The 17,018-nt window shown below is 42.5% G+C and overlaps 1 protein-coding gene across 4 annotated transcripts in view; it reads left to right on the top strand.

Annotated features, from left to right (window-relative positions):
* The window catches only part of GABRA6 (gamma-aminobutyric acid type A receptor subunit alpha6), a 453,203-nt gene that overhangs the window by 420,739 nt on the left and 15,446 nt on the right, over positions 1–17,018 (top strand). For all 4 annotated transcript variants that reach the window (XM_085851838.1, XM_085851839.1, XM_085851837.1 and 1 more), the window contains one exon: positions 10,696–10,946. In XM_085851838.1, the coding sequence (XP_085707964.1) occupies positions 10,696–10,946 (251 nt within the window). The remainder of the gene's footprint in view (positions 1–10,695; positions 10,947–17,018) is intronic.

Genomic DNA, 17,018 nt, shown 5'->3' with positions numbered 1-17,018 from the left:
ACCTGTGTACGAAGGAAGCTGTGCAGTGAAGTGGCTGCACCGCTTAAAAAGTAGCCCTGTGGGGTCTGACGGTTACTCACCCAACAGGCTAAACAATAAACCACAAACTAAACAATAACACAAAAAATTAAACAACAACAAAATGGGAACAAACGAAATATGGTGGGTTAGAAAGGTTGTTCTTCATTTTTTGCAGACAGATGGAAGGAAGGACATACCGAATATTGAAGCAGTTTGCACCACTTAACACTCCATATCTTCACGTACGACTCTTGCACAATTCTTCGTATCGATCATTTTCCCATTGTTGACACAGTATTTATAGCTTCTACCGAGCTTCGACTGAGTTGGACCAGGGAGCGCAAGTGATTCCACATCCCACAAATATAAATCTGTGTATTAAATGTTTACTGTAGATCTACATACAAAGTTGGCATAGCCAATCATTTTAGTATGCACGAAGTGTGTAGTTTTTTGTATATCATCATACATTTATTACATATGTAATTCTTTAGAACTGTGGATTGTATTTTTAATAGGCTGAGCGAGTGTGTACGTGATGTGTCAGGTATATGACCCACGTCATGTTTGTTTGGGGGAAGAAAACTGACATGTCTAGTACACAACTCATGTAATTTATTTTTTGGGGGGAGGAAGGGGGGGGTGGGGAGTTAAAAAAAAAAACTGGCGTGTCAGGTATATGATTTGCGGGTACCAAAACCAGGCAGCAATTTTGAAAAAACAACATAAAACAAGTAACAAATCATCGTGCAAAGTCCTTCCTTGGCACACCTGAGCTTCAAACCATTTACAAAGCTTTCATCCGCAGTCTGGTGGAGTACTGCTCCCCCTTCTGGGGTGGTGCTCCTGCCTCACACCAAGCTCGACTTCACGCTGTGGAAACCAAGGCTTTTAGGATCATTCGTATCTCCCACGATGAGGTTGAGTCTTCGGGTCTCTCACTCTCTCTCTGGAGGCAGGTCAGTGGTCTTTCTGTCTTCTATGATCACATCTCCAGCCTTGCAACCCCTTCTCTCTCTGCGATTTGTCCCCACCACATTTCCGCAGGGCGCTCAAGGTCCGCCAAAAACCCCTTTCTGGTGAAACTGCCAAAATCAAGAATCACTGCTCACCTTTACTCTTTCATTCCTCTTTTTCCCCACCTCTGGAATAAACTCCCACACTCTTCAATCCCACTCCTCCCTCCAGGTCTTCAAAACATCTCTTCATCACCATCTCATATCTTCCCCCATCCAAAACCACGATTTTTTCTACCCCCGTTAATCCACCCCAAACTCACCTCCTTCAAATCCCCTGTTTTCCTTCCTGAAAGTCCCTGTAGTGTCCATGTTTACCTTGTGTACCCCCGCCCCATCCCTCTCCCTTCCACAGATATCCTATTGTCTTTGTTCCCCATTATTTAGTGTTTCCCTCTCCCACCCCTCTTGTGTCCTACCTTGTTATACGTTTCTGTGTATTTGCTCTTACATGAGCCTCGACCTGGTATGCAAAAAATAAATAAATAAAAAAGGGCCTCCTGGTTCGTGGGTTTTTTTATCTGGACAATCAACTGGTATTTTTTTTTATTCGGCCTTATTTCCAATTATTATGACCATTGCTATTGTTTATATTATTATTATTATTATTATTATTAACAGCAGTAGCAACTGTTTCATTAATTTATTGTTGTTATTGTTATTATCTCATATGGCCTTTATTTTATGTTAATAGCTGGTATTTAAGTTTCATCACCGCCTTTGTTTCATCCATTGATCTGCTTCAATAAAAGTCAATGCAACCCTCCCCTCACAAAGGTTAAATTGACACACACACACACACACACACGATCATGTGGAACTTGAACTTTGAATAGTTCTCAGAGAAGTAACCTTGAAATACATTTCTCCATTTTAGCAGCAGCATAATTACTAGGATAAATGCTATGACACAGTGAAGTCTTACAACACATGTTTCGAAATAAAAGTAAAAACACACCATTTCACACTCCAACATAAAGTCCCACCATTAAAGGCAAGTTTCACGAATGTCCACTTCTTAATTATTTTATTTCAGATTTATTTACAAGCCACAGATACGTTAATATAAAAGTCAATGTGTTTGAGATGTGTAATGTTTTCCTTCCGTTTGGAATATGCTGTTCCTTTTAAATTAAATGCGAAATTCACATTTGGTCGAGATTGTAATCACTCTTTGTAAATATTGGTTCAAGCATAGTTATGTGGTTATCGTGTAGTGAGGGAAGATGAACATAAGCCTGGAGTTACTGGTCCATGTAAGGAAAATATGTAATAGCTCTTGTGATTCATTCCAATTTCTAAGACCAATGTGTTTTGTTCTTACAGTGAGGTTACTTGTTACCTCCACCACCGGAGGTACATGGAGGTTATGTTTTCACCCCTGTTTGTCTATTTGTCAGTGAGCAAGATATCTCAAAAAGCTATTGACAAATTCAGACGAAACTTTGTGGATAGGTTGGGTGTGTGACAAGGACGAATCGATTCGATTTTGGTGAAGATCCGGATTCGGATCAGGATACTCAAATTTTTCAAAGAGATTCTCCACCATAAAGAGATAGGGCCAAAAATGATATATATAGCACGATATCAAAAGGTTTGGGATGGAATCAGACAAAACTTGGTGGACAGGTTGGGTGTGTGACGAAAATGAAGTGATTCGATTTTGGTGAAGATCCGGATCCAGACACTATAATTTTTTAAGTGATTCTTTACCATTGAGAGATGGGGGCCAAAAACTATATATAGCACAAAATTTCAAAAGATTGTGTGCAGGTTCTTCCAAAACTTGGTGGATGAGTTGGTTGGGTGACAAAGAACAAGCTGATTCGATTTTGGTTAAGGTCCGGATTCAGATCCGGCCCATCAGTGGGATACAAAACTTAAACTTTTCAGCCTGGCAGAGGTGTGCACTCGACTGAGTGCCGTTCGAGTTCTCATCGTTATAACCTTAGCTAGTTATGGCAGAATTAAACTTTCTTCCCATTTATATTTTGCTTTGCTTTAATTACAGCAACTATCTGTCTATAATTCCAGCAATCTGTGTGTGTGTGTGTGTGTCTGTCTGTTTTTTTGTCTGTTTGTCTGTCTGTTTGTCTGTCTGCGACCGCCGTTTCTCGACGACCGCCAGTCCGATATGATTGAAACTTGCCAGGAATATTGCCGGGGACCCCCAGATGTGCCTTTTCGAGGTTTGATATCGATCGGACGAGCGGTTCCCATGTTACGGCCATTTATCTGTCAACCAATGACAGGACACGGTGCTATGACTTCACGAATGACGTCACAATTAATGTTTTTTAAATTTTTTATTTTTTATTTTTGGCACGATTGACGTCGCAATTCTTTTTCTTCGTTTGGTATGACGTCACAATCGACACTGGGGACCTGATTATGTGCCTTTTCAAAGTTTGATATCGTTCTTCCTCATCCATTTCAGCTGTTTCCCAAGTGTTTCCCAAGGTTTGAAAGCTGTTTTATCCCAAGGTTTGAATTAATTAATTAATCTCAAGGTTTGATTCTTATTTTATTATTAATTTATTTAATTATTTAATCCCAAGGTTTGATTAATTATTATTCAAGTTATTAATTGATCCCAAGGTTTGAATTTTCCCAAGGGAAACAGCTGTTTCCCAAGGGTTTGAAAGCTGTTTTTTCCCAAGGTTGGAATTAATCATTGTGCTTGGTAGACATTTGTGAATACATTTACAGAGAGAGGGGGAAGAGAGGGGAGTGAGGGGGGGCAAGAGAGGGGAGGGAGAGAGGAGGGGGGACAGAGGAAGGGGGAGAGAGAGGAGGGGGGAGGTAGGGGGTGAGAGGGGGAGATTGGGGGGGGCGAGAGAGAGGGGCGTCACAATTCTTCTTCTTCGTTTGATCTGACGTCACAATTGATGCTGGGGTCCTGATACTGCAGGCACGAAGCTGCACATCCTGGCACGCACCTACGGGCACGCCCCTACGGGCCCGCACTAGTATTGTAAAATGCCTCAAAAAGGTTCAGAAGAGACTTAAAATCTTAAAAAGATTTTAAAAAGCAACACGATTTTTGTTCTCAAATTGGTGCTAATGATTTCCCTTCCTGAATGAGTAACTCGGTGTTGGTCAGAGAAAAGCTTCATTTTTTTTTTGCAAATTCGAAGGTTACTTGAGACTTACCAAATCACTTTGTAATGACTCATGTATTCTTGAAAGCCAAATATCTTAATTAACGTCCTTGAGGCTGTTTCTTCAAATCAGCTGGAAGGATCATTTAGAGGTATTCCCACTCCACTCTGAGCTGTCGAAACTGGGTTTGAATCTCGACCCAGCTACAAACTGTCGCCTTTGTATTTCGCAGGTAGGGTGAGGCATCAATGGTGTGTGTGTGTGTGTGTGTGTGTGTGTGTGTGCGTGCGTGCGTGCGTGCGTGCGTGCATGCGCGCTCGTGCGCCCTCCTTCAGATTAACGTTAAACTGGACGTCCCGTCTGGTAGCATTAGTTGGTGGACATTAAAGATCCCACAGTGTCTTTCACTAAGAGGTGGTAAGTTGTCACTGGCACCCTGAGAAAATTACCAATTCCTGCACCCTCAGTCATCAGGTTTGGCAAGCTAATTTTTTGTACGCAAAGTTAAGGGTCATTGAAGAGTGAGAACACTGAATGGATCAGGACGCAACACAGCAAAAGGAACAGTAGAAAGAGGGGAACACCAACTGCAGTATTGAAGGATAAAATAGAGGTCGACTTGGATAAGTATAGGAAATGTAGAGGAAAGAGGGGTTGGGGGAGGATACATAGGATGGACAATTCCTGAAAGACTTGGCTAAAACGTTCCCTGGCTGACTCCATGAGAAAGTGAGGATAGTCTGACTCCACAGATTGACAAAGAAAATCCTGACAACAAACAAGTATATCACAACTGAAGAATTTAAAAGTTTTGTTTTCGGTATATCTCATGAACAAAGATACTTTAAAGTAAGCGATTACATTTAGATTAATTGTAAGGCAATTATGCATTTAATAAAATGTATTTTCCGACAGCGCTGACAATATTGTTTCTTTTTAACTGATTTCTAACTTTCAAGGTGAGTTACAGTCACAAAAAAACAAACTTCCATGAGATGAATGCACAAAGCGAATGATATGAACATGGTATCCAAACATCCAGAGGAAGCATAGATGAGGGAGGGAGCTGCAGGTAGTAAGGCTTTGTCCATTCATTTTGAAGCTAAACTGTAAAAATTTTGTTTTTGAACCATAAAACATTAAAATGGCACACTAGTTCCCTTTCAAGGAACTTCAACACAGGTTGAGATCATGAGACTGAACAAAGCCTGCACTAGTATTGCCACCTTTGGTTGTTTGTCCATGCTCTATCCTTTCAAATACTGAGCATCAAGCAAGGAAGCATCAAGTTTAAAAATTAAAAATAAAAACCTTTGGTATGACTCAACCTGGGTTCTAACTGCCAAGCTCCCAAATTCAGAGCAGGTCTAACCATTACACCACTGAGTCTGGACAGTTATAAGGTAATGTTAATTGATAGAAACTCAAAGCCACCTATCACATGTCTCAAGTGCAAGGCACATCCACGTAAAATCCCAAACAATTCTGCATCTGCTAATTTATTCTGGACTGGCCGAGGCAGGCCTAAACCAGACTTTAAATAGTGAATTTGGCCAAAACATCAGCACACAATGGCCTGCTCATAAGATCTATAACACCTACAATGGAATAGATTGACATCCCCTCTGAAAAGATGGAAATTTACATTTTGCATTTCCCTGCCTGTGAAGCATGAGAAAACCGTTTTTTATTGACTTTCTCGGTGTACAATGAAAATCTAGACTTGGCAGTTTGATGAGGCATACACGATTAACTAATTGTTCCTCAAACAATGTCAAAAGCAAGGTAATGCTATGCTATTTCAAAATGATGAATGCTTTTGTTTTGTCCATGGCAAGCTTTAAACATAATATCCGGATCTTTCTTATGTTGACCCTTTGTGGCCCAAAAACGTCAGACTGGAAAAAGAGATATTCTCCAATTTGCATTTAACTGTACTCCCACACATTGAAGAAAAGGAAAATTGTTCAAGCATTTGATGATCCATCTGAGTTATTGCTCATGAATGGCCATATTATTTAATTGTACCTACAAATGTAACTCATCCGGGATTCAAAACGATTATCAATATTTTGTGTTATAAATTGCTATCATGTAACAATATGGTGATATTGTTGGTTTCCGAATGGCACTTTGTATTTTGCATGGCTTTTATGCTTGAGCTTTCAATTCCGATGCTGTAAACATTCCGACATTAACATGCTGGTTCAAAGCTTGGGCCTGGAGTTTCTAAATCTGTGCGCCTTTAACTAATGAGCCCAAATAATTTTCCAATCATTTTTGCTGTTCCTATAAGCATGTGATCGTTCCAGATGTAGCAATGTGCACCAAGAGAATTGTGCAAAAAATGACCTTTGGTCTTGCATTTTGGTTGTTTGGTTTATTTCTGATGTACAGCGATGTAGAGTTGAGATTAGGCCTTACCTACATTTCCCACCGACAGGAAACATTTATTGAAGTTCCATATTGGGGTGAGGGTTATGCGGATGGTATAGGAATACAGTAATTGCCAGCAAAACGTAAGGTCACAGGTTCATATGGCATGGCGAAGCTGACACCAGTCTCCATCCCTCAGTGTGATTGCTTGATCAACTGGTTATATCTGAGTTTCTGCTGTGCTTTGCCTGTGCCATGAGAGTTGCAACGAAAATAACTATAGCTCCATATTTAACTATTTCTCTGTAATACATAAGGCAGATTATACGTTTTAGTTATGAGAAGCAGGTTTTTATGAAAGGTACATAGAGAACCAATTTTTACAATGCAAAAGAGGGCATGGTTGTGAAATGGAATCATGAGAACACCTGAAGACACGTGACAGGCGAATCGGTGGTCCAATATGTCATATGCCTGGTGGTGGCTTAATGGTAAGGGTGACAGACTTGGAATCCGAAGGTCTTGAGTTCAAATCCTGCTTAGCTGTTGAATTAATACCAGGTGGCGTTGATTCAGCCTGTCATCCTTCTCTGGTTGGCAAAATGAGTACCAGCTTGCTGGGATGATTGAGCCATTTGAATATCCTATGATGGAGTGGTGACCCATCCAGGGTTGTGCCTCATACAATAGCCCAGGAGACTGCTTTGGCAGCACCAGTGCTCTGTATAAAGTATGGTTCCATTGGATCGATGGATATGTCGTAAGAATCAGAATAGATCGTGGAATATGTCATGATAACCGATATTTAAGTTTAGGAGCAGCTTGGGTGGCTTGGGCATTTTCCAGCACATATTGTGTTATGGATTAATTTTTTTGATTATTATATCATTTGTTTCACATCTTTCAGTTGATTAACTGAAATGGAAGTATAGTACCAATAATATAATACAAAGCAATTTGTTATGCCATCAGTGACTATTGTGATAAATACATAAATGAAATTGTGGTTTTATATTTGGCTGTAAAGTTACTACATGATCAGAAGCTTCATATGCAAGTCTGTTATCAACATCTTGTCATGTTAGAGGCCCAGATAACACAGACGCTCTGCACCAGTGGCCGAATAGAGACCTCCGTGAATGACCGAAACAATGTTTGAATTTACACTGCACTGCATTCAGAATTACAATTATGATTATCCAAGCATCGTTAAAATTAAGCCGAGACCGGAGGTTGCTCACGGGCCAGAAGGCAAAAGGTGGGAGGATGTTTCTTATAATTAAAATGTGTATGGGGAAGAGAAATACCAGATGCTAATAATAAATAAGTGGAACAGACCAGGTGCTCAAAGGACAAACGAGTAGGTAAGCACATTCACTTATGAAAAATAAAAGAAATAACCCCCGCTAATGGCTTCGACAATACCGGGTTCAACCAGATACAAAGGATAGGCAGGGACTTCTGCAGGCACAATCTGCTTTCTGGCGCAGGATGACCGTAGTCATGCAGGTTGGTGTGGTACAGGACTGGAGGTGTAGTGTTGGGTGGAAGATGAGAGGATTGCAACGAGGAGAAATGCCCGATGAGGTGGTGATCGTATTTCCACTCAAAGTCCAACGCAGGAAGCGACAAAGCAGAGAGAGAGAGAGAGAGAGAGACAGACAGACAGACAGACAGACAGACAGACAGACAGACAGACAGACAGACAGACAGACAGACAGAGAGATATTGTCTCCCTGAAGAAGCCAAAGACATCTATATCACCTCTGGGACTGCCTTTGCAGCATTCAGATGGTCGTGCAATTGGCCACCCGCTACCTTTGAGCGGCACCATTTATTGGGCTGTCCCATACCACAGGATGTTCCACCTTCAACCAGGGCTCCAGAACTCAATAAAACGCTGAAGCCCACTGTGTTCTGGCCGATGGCCTGTTATTTCCTCCTTTATAATGTGTAGTGCTTTCCTGGTGCCATGTGCCACCATCCTCCATCTAGCCTCGTTTGTACAGCAGGTTTTACAAAATACAACCTCACCCTACTCTGCTCCAAGATTTACAATCATTTCCTCACCGGTGCATCTTTTACCATATGACTTACCTCTGACCAATCCCTCATTCAAGAATAAATCTTACCTACTTGAACACACGGTTCATAATAAAGTCCTATCACATTCTATCTCTGAACATCCCCACTCCTCTCCACCCCTCCTCCCCGTCTCCCCGCCTTTCCACATACCAATGCAAACACATCATTTTTGCCTTGATTCACCGTTTACTGTCTACTTTGAGTTGAGAATGATATCTCAACTTCCAAAGGGAATCTTAAAGTACATTACTTATTCAAAACAACTTAGATTAATCTTACAGTGGTGAGAAAAAGTTTGTGAACCCTTTAGAATTTTCTGTATTTCTGCATAAATTTGACTTAAAATTTGATCAGATCTTCATCTTAGTCCAAATAATAGATGATAAGATCCTAATTAAACAAATAGCGCAAAAAAAAAAACGACTTTTTCATTTATTTATTGAGCAAAATTGTCCAACATTCAATTTCCTTGTTGGAAAAAGTATCTGAACCTCAAGGTTAATCAGCTCAATTAATGGGAAATTACAGTCAGGTGTTTCAGTTAATGGGATGACAATCAGGGGTGATTTTGGGTGGCCCTTCCCTATATGAAAAAAACATTAACTTTGTTCATCACCATCACAGTCTGGTCTTTTCCACACAGGTTTGTGCAAGCGTGGCATGCCCCAATCAAAAGAGATTTCTGAGGAGCTCAGAAAAAGAGTCATTGATGCTCATCGGTCTGGAAAGGGTTACAAAACTATTTCTAAAGATGTTGGGCTCTACCAATCCACTTGTGCACTATCAATGAGGAGGAATGGCGAAGAGGAGGTGGCATTGTACAAATGTCACGCAGTTAGTGTAGAAATGGAGAAAATTCAACACCATTGTTACTCTTTCCAGGAGCAGTTGTCCAATGAAAATCACTCCAAGAGCAAGGTGTACAACAATCCAGGAGGTCACAAGGAACCCCAAGGTAACATCTAAGGATCTGCAGGTCTCTCGTGCGTTGGCTAATGTCAGTTTTCATGAGTCCACAATCAGAAAAACACTGAAAAAGAATGGTGTGCATGGGAGGAGAGCAAGGAGGAAACCACTGCTCCCCAAGAAGAACATTGTCACCTATCTCAAGTTTGCCAAAGACCACGTGGATGATCCAGAAGTCTATTGGAAGAATGTTCTGCAGACAGATGAGTCAAAAGTGGAACTTTTTGGCTTAAATGAGAAAAACCAAACACTGCATTCCAACATAAGAACCTCATCCCAACCATGAAGTATGGTGGTGGGAGTATCATTGTTTGAGGCTACTTTGCTGCCTCAGGACCTGGAAGGCTTGCCATCATTGACAGAACTATGAATTCTGGATTGCACCAGCAAATTCTACAGGAGAATGTCAGGGCATCTGTCCATGAGTTGAAGCTTAACAGAAAGTGGGTCATGCAGCAAGACAACGATCCTAACCACACAAGTAAATCGACAACAGAATTTTTGTAGCAGACGTGATTTTGCGGTTTGGAATAGCCAAGTCAGTCCAGACTTTAACCCAAATTAAATGTTGTTGCAGAACCTGAAGAGAGCAGTTCATGCAAGAAAGCCCATAAATATATCTCAGTTGAAGCAGTTCTGTAAGAAGGAATTGGCTAAAATCTCTCCAAGCCGATGTGTAGGGCTGATCAAGAGTTACAGGAAACGTTTGGTTGAAGTTATTGCTGCCCAAGGGGATGCCACGGTGACTGAATGTAAAGGTTCACATCCTTTTTTCTGAACAAATAAATTGAATGTTGGATAATTTTGCTCAATAATTAAATGAAAAAGAAGATTGGTTGTATGTACTGTTTGTTTAATCAGGTTCTCTTTATATATTATTAGAACTTAAATGAATGTCTGATCACATTTTATCTCAAATTTATGCAGAAATACAGAAAATTCTGAAGGGTCCACAAACTTTTTTCTCACCATGGTAGATAATGTTACACTTAGTATATTTGTGTCTAAGAAACAGTGAAATGTTTGTGAATCTAGATTATATTACGCCTTATGATAAAACAATCACATATGGTTGCAAAAACATTGTGTGCTTTTATTACAACAGCTATTTCTGATGTCTTCCATGCAGGAATTACAACCGTGCTCACAATGACCACCCAGAGCATCAGTGCCCGGCACTCATTGCCTAAAGTTTCCTACGCAACCGCCATGGACTGGTTCATTGCCGTCTGTTTCGCTTTCGTATTTGCTGCCCTTATCGAATTTGCTGCTGTAAACTACTTCACAAACCTTCAAACTCAGCGGGCCAAAAAGAAAGGTGCTAAAGCGGCGACTTCTGCTGCTCCCTTTGAGCCCCCTCCGAAGGACGAGGTCGTGATGGTAAGCCAAATGCTATTTCCATGCAGCTGTGACTTATCTGCAGAACGTATCAACTGGAGACGATATCAATAGCATTGCAGTCATTTTGAATTCAGTACTTCGATCAGAAGGCAAGGCGACTTGGTGAACTTGTGATACGTGTAACCTAACAAGGCAAACAAAATCATTTTGGTTCCTATAAGCAAACTAATTCCGATATAGAAAACAACGAGATTAAGCTCTTTACTTTACAAAGTCGAGGCTCATGGAAGAGTGTGGTGACAGACGGTAAAATATAACAGAGCGACATTGTGGCAGTGGGGGCACCGTTAGACAACAAACAAGGGGATGGGAAAACAACAAAAGACGAGAGTGGGGGAGAAAGAGAGAGAGAGGGGGGAGGAGAGAGAGGGGGAAGGAGAGAGAGGGGGGGAGAGAGAGAGGGGGAGAATGAGAGAGGGGGGGTTGAAAGAGAGATAGATAGATAGATTAGATTAATTGGGGTGGAGAAGATTGTGGATAGGGATGGTGGATCCCATTGAATTGTGGTGCTGTACCACACAGGCATGTGGATGTCACAAATTACATGATACAAGGATCTGTATACATGAACAAACATATTGTGCTTTGTCTTCATTAAATGAAAGTGGGTATAAATCCATTTATTATGCATTTCGACCATTTAATCCATTCTGTAGTGGGTACCAGGAAGTATGTGCCACACCAACTACTGCTGCATGCATCCTGACCAACAGGAAATGACTGCCACACATTAACCTGTCTGTGGTCCACAAAACAGTTATAGTGTTAGCCAGGAACAATTTATATTTCAAAAAGGCTCTTCTGGCCAAACAGTTGCATAGTCTCCACATATTAGGCATGAGCTAAGTAGCGCTACAACCCCCTACTTCCCAGTAGGATTGTACTGCAGCCTACACTGGGAAGATAATTTAATTCTCAATTTTATAGACCGGTTCACACCGGAGAGAGAACTGATCTATAAAATTGAGAATGAAATTTTCTTCCCAGTGTAGGCAGCAGTACAATCCGACTGGGAAATAGGGGCTGCAGCTCTGCTAAGCTCATACCTATTAGGTGGAGACTGTTGAGCCAAAAGAGCCTTTAAATTGTTTCACCTTTAACATATATATGAAACACCATAGTTTTTTTTTTACCAGCAAAATAATGTTCGATTAATATTGTGAAAGTCAATTATTTTATTTCTCAGAATCCTTTATAACTGGAAGCTAATGTCAAAAGATAACTTCATTGTAGAAGGCTTTACGCAGGTCATGTCTGTATTGAGAAATGGTCTGTTTCGTCTTGTTAATGGCTGAGCTCGATGAGTAAATGGTGCACTTGGAGTAAAAATACAAAGAATGTAAGATTTTGTAGATGTGCTGTTGAAAGCAATGCATAATTGCTACCCTCCATCACTGCTTCCCTCCATCCATCTAGTAGGCAAGCATTTAGTGCTGATGACATTCATAACACTCCTTCCTCAACTTGTGAGATTTCGTATTAAGTGCACCTGAATAGTTTAATGGGTTCTGTCCATCGTAGAGGTTTTGTAAAGGGTATCCTTACATTTTGCTCAAACTAACCCTGCTTACATGATGCACCATCAAATGCCTGCAGTTTATACAAAACATCTAGTTTTGATTGGAATGATGACGATTCTGATGAGTATTATGGCAAGTGAATGGCATTGATCCCACAGGTAAAGATACCTTTTTGATAAAGGAAAATATTGTGAAGAAGAATGGATTTCAGGAGCAGAGTGCAGCCAGCAAACACCATTGTTTGTAACCTTCTGTTTGTGTGGCACAACCAGAAATGCCCTCAATTCTCAAAATAATTTCCCTCGAGAACCAGCACAATGCAACTTACCAGAATTGCCTCGAGAATCAGGACAATGTAGCTTCCCAGAATTCCCTCGAGAAACAACACAATGCAACTTCCCAGGCAATATTGAAAGCACAACCGTTGATGAAACGCGATTGATTTTTATTCCATCTATTGCTAAACAATGATAACGAATGCCTCCTCTTTTCACAACGAGGATACGTTGTTTATATTTTTAAAAATCTCAACAATGCCTGTATCAATCACATCCAGATAGCAGTATGCATTCTAGCTCTATTGCCTATGCTCATTTCTTTACATAAAGACAATACCTCCACAAGCAGCAACATTACGTGGCCTATCACTTGGGCAACTCAAACCAACATAGGGGACATTCGAAATGTCCTCAGAACGAGATACGGTAATACGACAAGAAATGCTATATTTATTTATTAAAATATTGTTACGGCTGTGGAAATTCGCAAACCACCATTCAGGTCCCGTAGGTGAGATATCTCTGTAAGTTCATGTGTAGTTAGCCCAAACCCGTTGTATAGAGGGAATTTATGTGATCCATCCGGGCTGCGACGCTTTTGAGTTAGCCATTTTTTCTGTTCTATCTTTTATTTCAAACAAACAAAATCTCAACAACCACGCCATCCCCACCACAGCGCCAACCACACAACAACCACGCCACCTCCACCATCTACGCTACCACACCTTCGCCACTCGCCATTCAGTAGGCCCTGTGCGGTTACGATCTCCGGGAACAAACAAAAACCAACAACGATGCTCGGGGGTTTTCCCGCCTGTTTCTCCCATCAAAACTCTTCGCGCTCGGTGTGGGGGAGGTGCGATCCGAGCAGGGGTCAAAGGTCATGTAAAGGAGGGGTCTGATTTTGGGGGAATAATTCCCTGGCTCTGAGCCAAGACTGACGGCCACGGCCCCCGCACGGCACGGGGTGGAGGGGGGGGCGAGAAGTCACGCCCCCCTTCCAGAGGCTTCTCCAAGAAGGTCGAAGGGAGGTGGGACCGAAAACGGGGCGGAGCCCCGCGCTACAAAAGGTGGACAGGACGGACCTTGAGTTGTGGTTGGTCGAGGGTTGGTCTTCATGTTGGTCTTCTGGTTCATGGTCGTCTTCTGGTTCGAGTCGCGAGCTTGTTGTTCCTGCTTTGCTTCTTTGATCCGTGCGCGAGCGCGGAAAACAGCGCCGAACAAACCCCGTCCGTACCGTCGAGCGGACCACACGAGCGACACGCGGCACGAGCTCGCGGACCACGCCGGAGGGGCTCGGAGTTGCGGTCGCAAAAGGAGGACTCGACGCGATCAGGGAAGTCGCACTTCCATTTTCTTTTGGGGTTTGGTGTAAATGTCTGTGGGTGGCGCTGTCCGTCAAGTAGTATTGTTTTAAGTGTTGCCGTGTGTTCGCATATTCGGTCGTAGCTCTGCATTGTTGTTGTTGTTTTAAATTGCTTTATGTGCATTTCTGATTCTGTTGGCTGTATATGTGCGCTCTGTGTCTGTGTGAATAAAGTGCTTGTGTGAACTTGTTCCCCGTTTCGCTGCGTCCTTCCCTTTGTTGAATCTCCATCTTGCTTCATGTAACGGGTTCGTCGTGGGCTTAATACTCCCGATAATTAATCGGAACCGTCGAGGCCGATGATAACACCGCTCGGTTATCCCGATAGCACGGAACGGACCGCTTAAGTGGCCCGTGTCCGGAGTCGACCTGCAGCGAGGTGCGATCGCCCGGTTTACCATCCGCGTGGGTACTTAGGTAGATCGATTTTGGCGAACAACCCTATCCCACGCGGGTGGCCGATTGGCACGATCAGGGTGAGGCCGAAAGGCCCACCCATGACTAGCTCCCGGCATTAGTCCGAGAGGGTCACGACAGAATTGTCCGTCCGGTGGGCGACGTTCCGCGATTCGAGTCACGTGGCCGATCGCACGCCGGTGGGCGTGAATTCGCAACAATATAATAGTTTCTGACTTGTAAGGAAATATTTACCTTTGCTGTAGTTATATACCATATTGGAAAACAAAACTGATGTTTCTTGGAATATTCGGAGTCTCTCATGTCCAAAAATTTGTTTTGTGCCATTGGCCAGGAATCGGAAGTAATTAAAATACTGAGTAATTAATTTGACAAATGTGACATCAGGACATTAATGAAGTAATATGCCATGCAGGGCGTTATCCATTCACTGAGCATGAGACAGCAACATAAGTGAGATAAGTAAATAATCCATTTTCCACCAAATTTCATCTTTATACTTAAGACAGATTTGTTGTGGGAACTAAACAGGTGCAAGACAAATAAAATTAATTAAAATCAGTAAAGGTATCAAACTACACTGCATGGTTTTCATTATTTCATGACTAGCAAATACAACCTGTTGCTTCGCTAATGGGTCAATAAAGTGGGCATCCATGTTGAACATCTCAAGGCTGGTGGAAATGCTGTACTCATGTTATTGCATGCAATTCTGTGCTCTGTTCGGAACACAAGCATCATCCTAACTGACGGGAAGAAGGGCCTTGTTGTCCCTCTCTGGAAAAGGAAGGGTGATCGCCAAGACTGCAACAACAACCAAGGGGTGATGCTGCTCTCAGTGACAGGCAAGGTCTTTGCTCGGATAATTATTGAGAGGGTTCACCACCATCTGCTTGAGCACTTGCGCCCAGAGAAGTCAGGCATTGCACCAAAGGGTATCAATGATTGACCGTATCCTTGCTCTTTGGGTCCTCACCGAATGCAGACGAGAGTTTAGGCAGGGGCTTCTTGTAGCCGATGTTGATCTCTGCAAAGCATTTGATTCAATCAATCTGGATGCCCTCTTGAGGATTCTCGGTCTTCGTGGGGTGTCACCAAAAGTGATCAATCTGTTGTCTGAACTATACTCTGGTACTCAAAGTGCTGTGAGAACACCTGGTCTTTTTTCCAGTTGTTCCTGATGTTTGTCAGGGGGTGTATACTGCCCCCCCACACTTTTCAGCACTTGTATGGACTGGATTCTGGGGAGGATGTCAGAGAGATCAAGCTGTGGTGCATCAGTGTCAAGTTTGGGAGTGTCAAGTTCTCTTACCTTGATTTCACAGACGATGCAGTCATTTTTATGGAGACGCTAGCTATCCTTTTGGGGGCCCTCGAGTTGCTGAATGAGGAGTTTGAGCCGCTGGAATTACAGGTTTCCTGGGTCAAAACTAAGATCCAGGCTTTCAATGACATCTTGGATGCTGCTATCTTGTGTGTACCTGTTTGTAGTGAGGATATTGAGGTCACAGAGAGATTCAATTACCATGGCAGTGATATTCATATATCTGCTGGTTGTGAACCAGAGGTCAATAGACATCGGGTTTGGGCCTGGGAAGTCATGGATTCACTGGCTATGGGTGTGGCGTTGTCGGTACCTGTGCAGAAGGATGAACGTCTAAGTCTTCAGGTCCTTCATGCTTCCAGTCTTGCTCTACAGATGTGAGACTTGGATTCTGGCCAGGGATCTGAGAGGGAGACTTAACTCCTTCGGTACCAGGTCTCTTTGGAGAACCATTGGCTCTTGCTGATCAGAATTTGTGTCCAATGAGCGGTTTCTGAGAGAGACTTAGATGAGATTTGTGACCTGTATAGTCCATGAGTGTCAGCTGCAGCTGTATAGACTTGTGGCTCATTTTCCTGACACTGATCCTGCTCACCAGATTCTCTCAGAAAGGGAGCCTCGTGAGTGGAGGAGGCCAACGGGCTGACCACGTGCCTCATGGTTGCAGCAGGTTTATCACCATCTCAAGGAGATGGGGATGCACCAGGAATCTTCCTGGGGGATGTCCAGAGGGAGGCCCTTGGAGTACCAGTGGAAAGTGGATGCGGCGATGTGCTGCTCCCGGCGCATGCTCCCACACCTGACCTGACCCGACCTGGGTGTTTTGGATTATTATCTTGCTGAAGATGAAGTTTGGACCAATACTGTTACGAACTTGGAAGTTTACTGCACTCAACATACAGGTCCTATAGCTCAGTTATATCGATAAGTAAATGTGGATAGATAGCTCCCTTTTCCCTTGTCTAATGGGTAAATAAATGTTCATGCGCTGTGAGTTACTTTTGATAGTTAGGATTTCCTTTTATTTGTAACACCATCAGCAACGACAGGAACGGATTACTACAGCTCTACAGAGAACAACAACAACCTTCTGCTCCCAGATTCTCCGCGCACTCAGTGGTCAGGTCAGGTCAGGTCAGGTATGGG

Source organism: Eptatretus burgeri, chromosome 13 (genome assembly GCF_056783735.1).
Source record: "Eptatretus burgeri isolate ZD-2024b chromosome 13, Ebu_testis_v1, whole genome shotgun sequence".
NCBI classification, from domain to species: Eukaryota; Metazoa; Chordata; class Myxini; order Myxiniformes; family Myxinidae; genus Eptatretus; species Eptatretus burgeri.
This window is presented reverse-complemented; position numbering and strand designations above follow the sequence as displayed.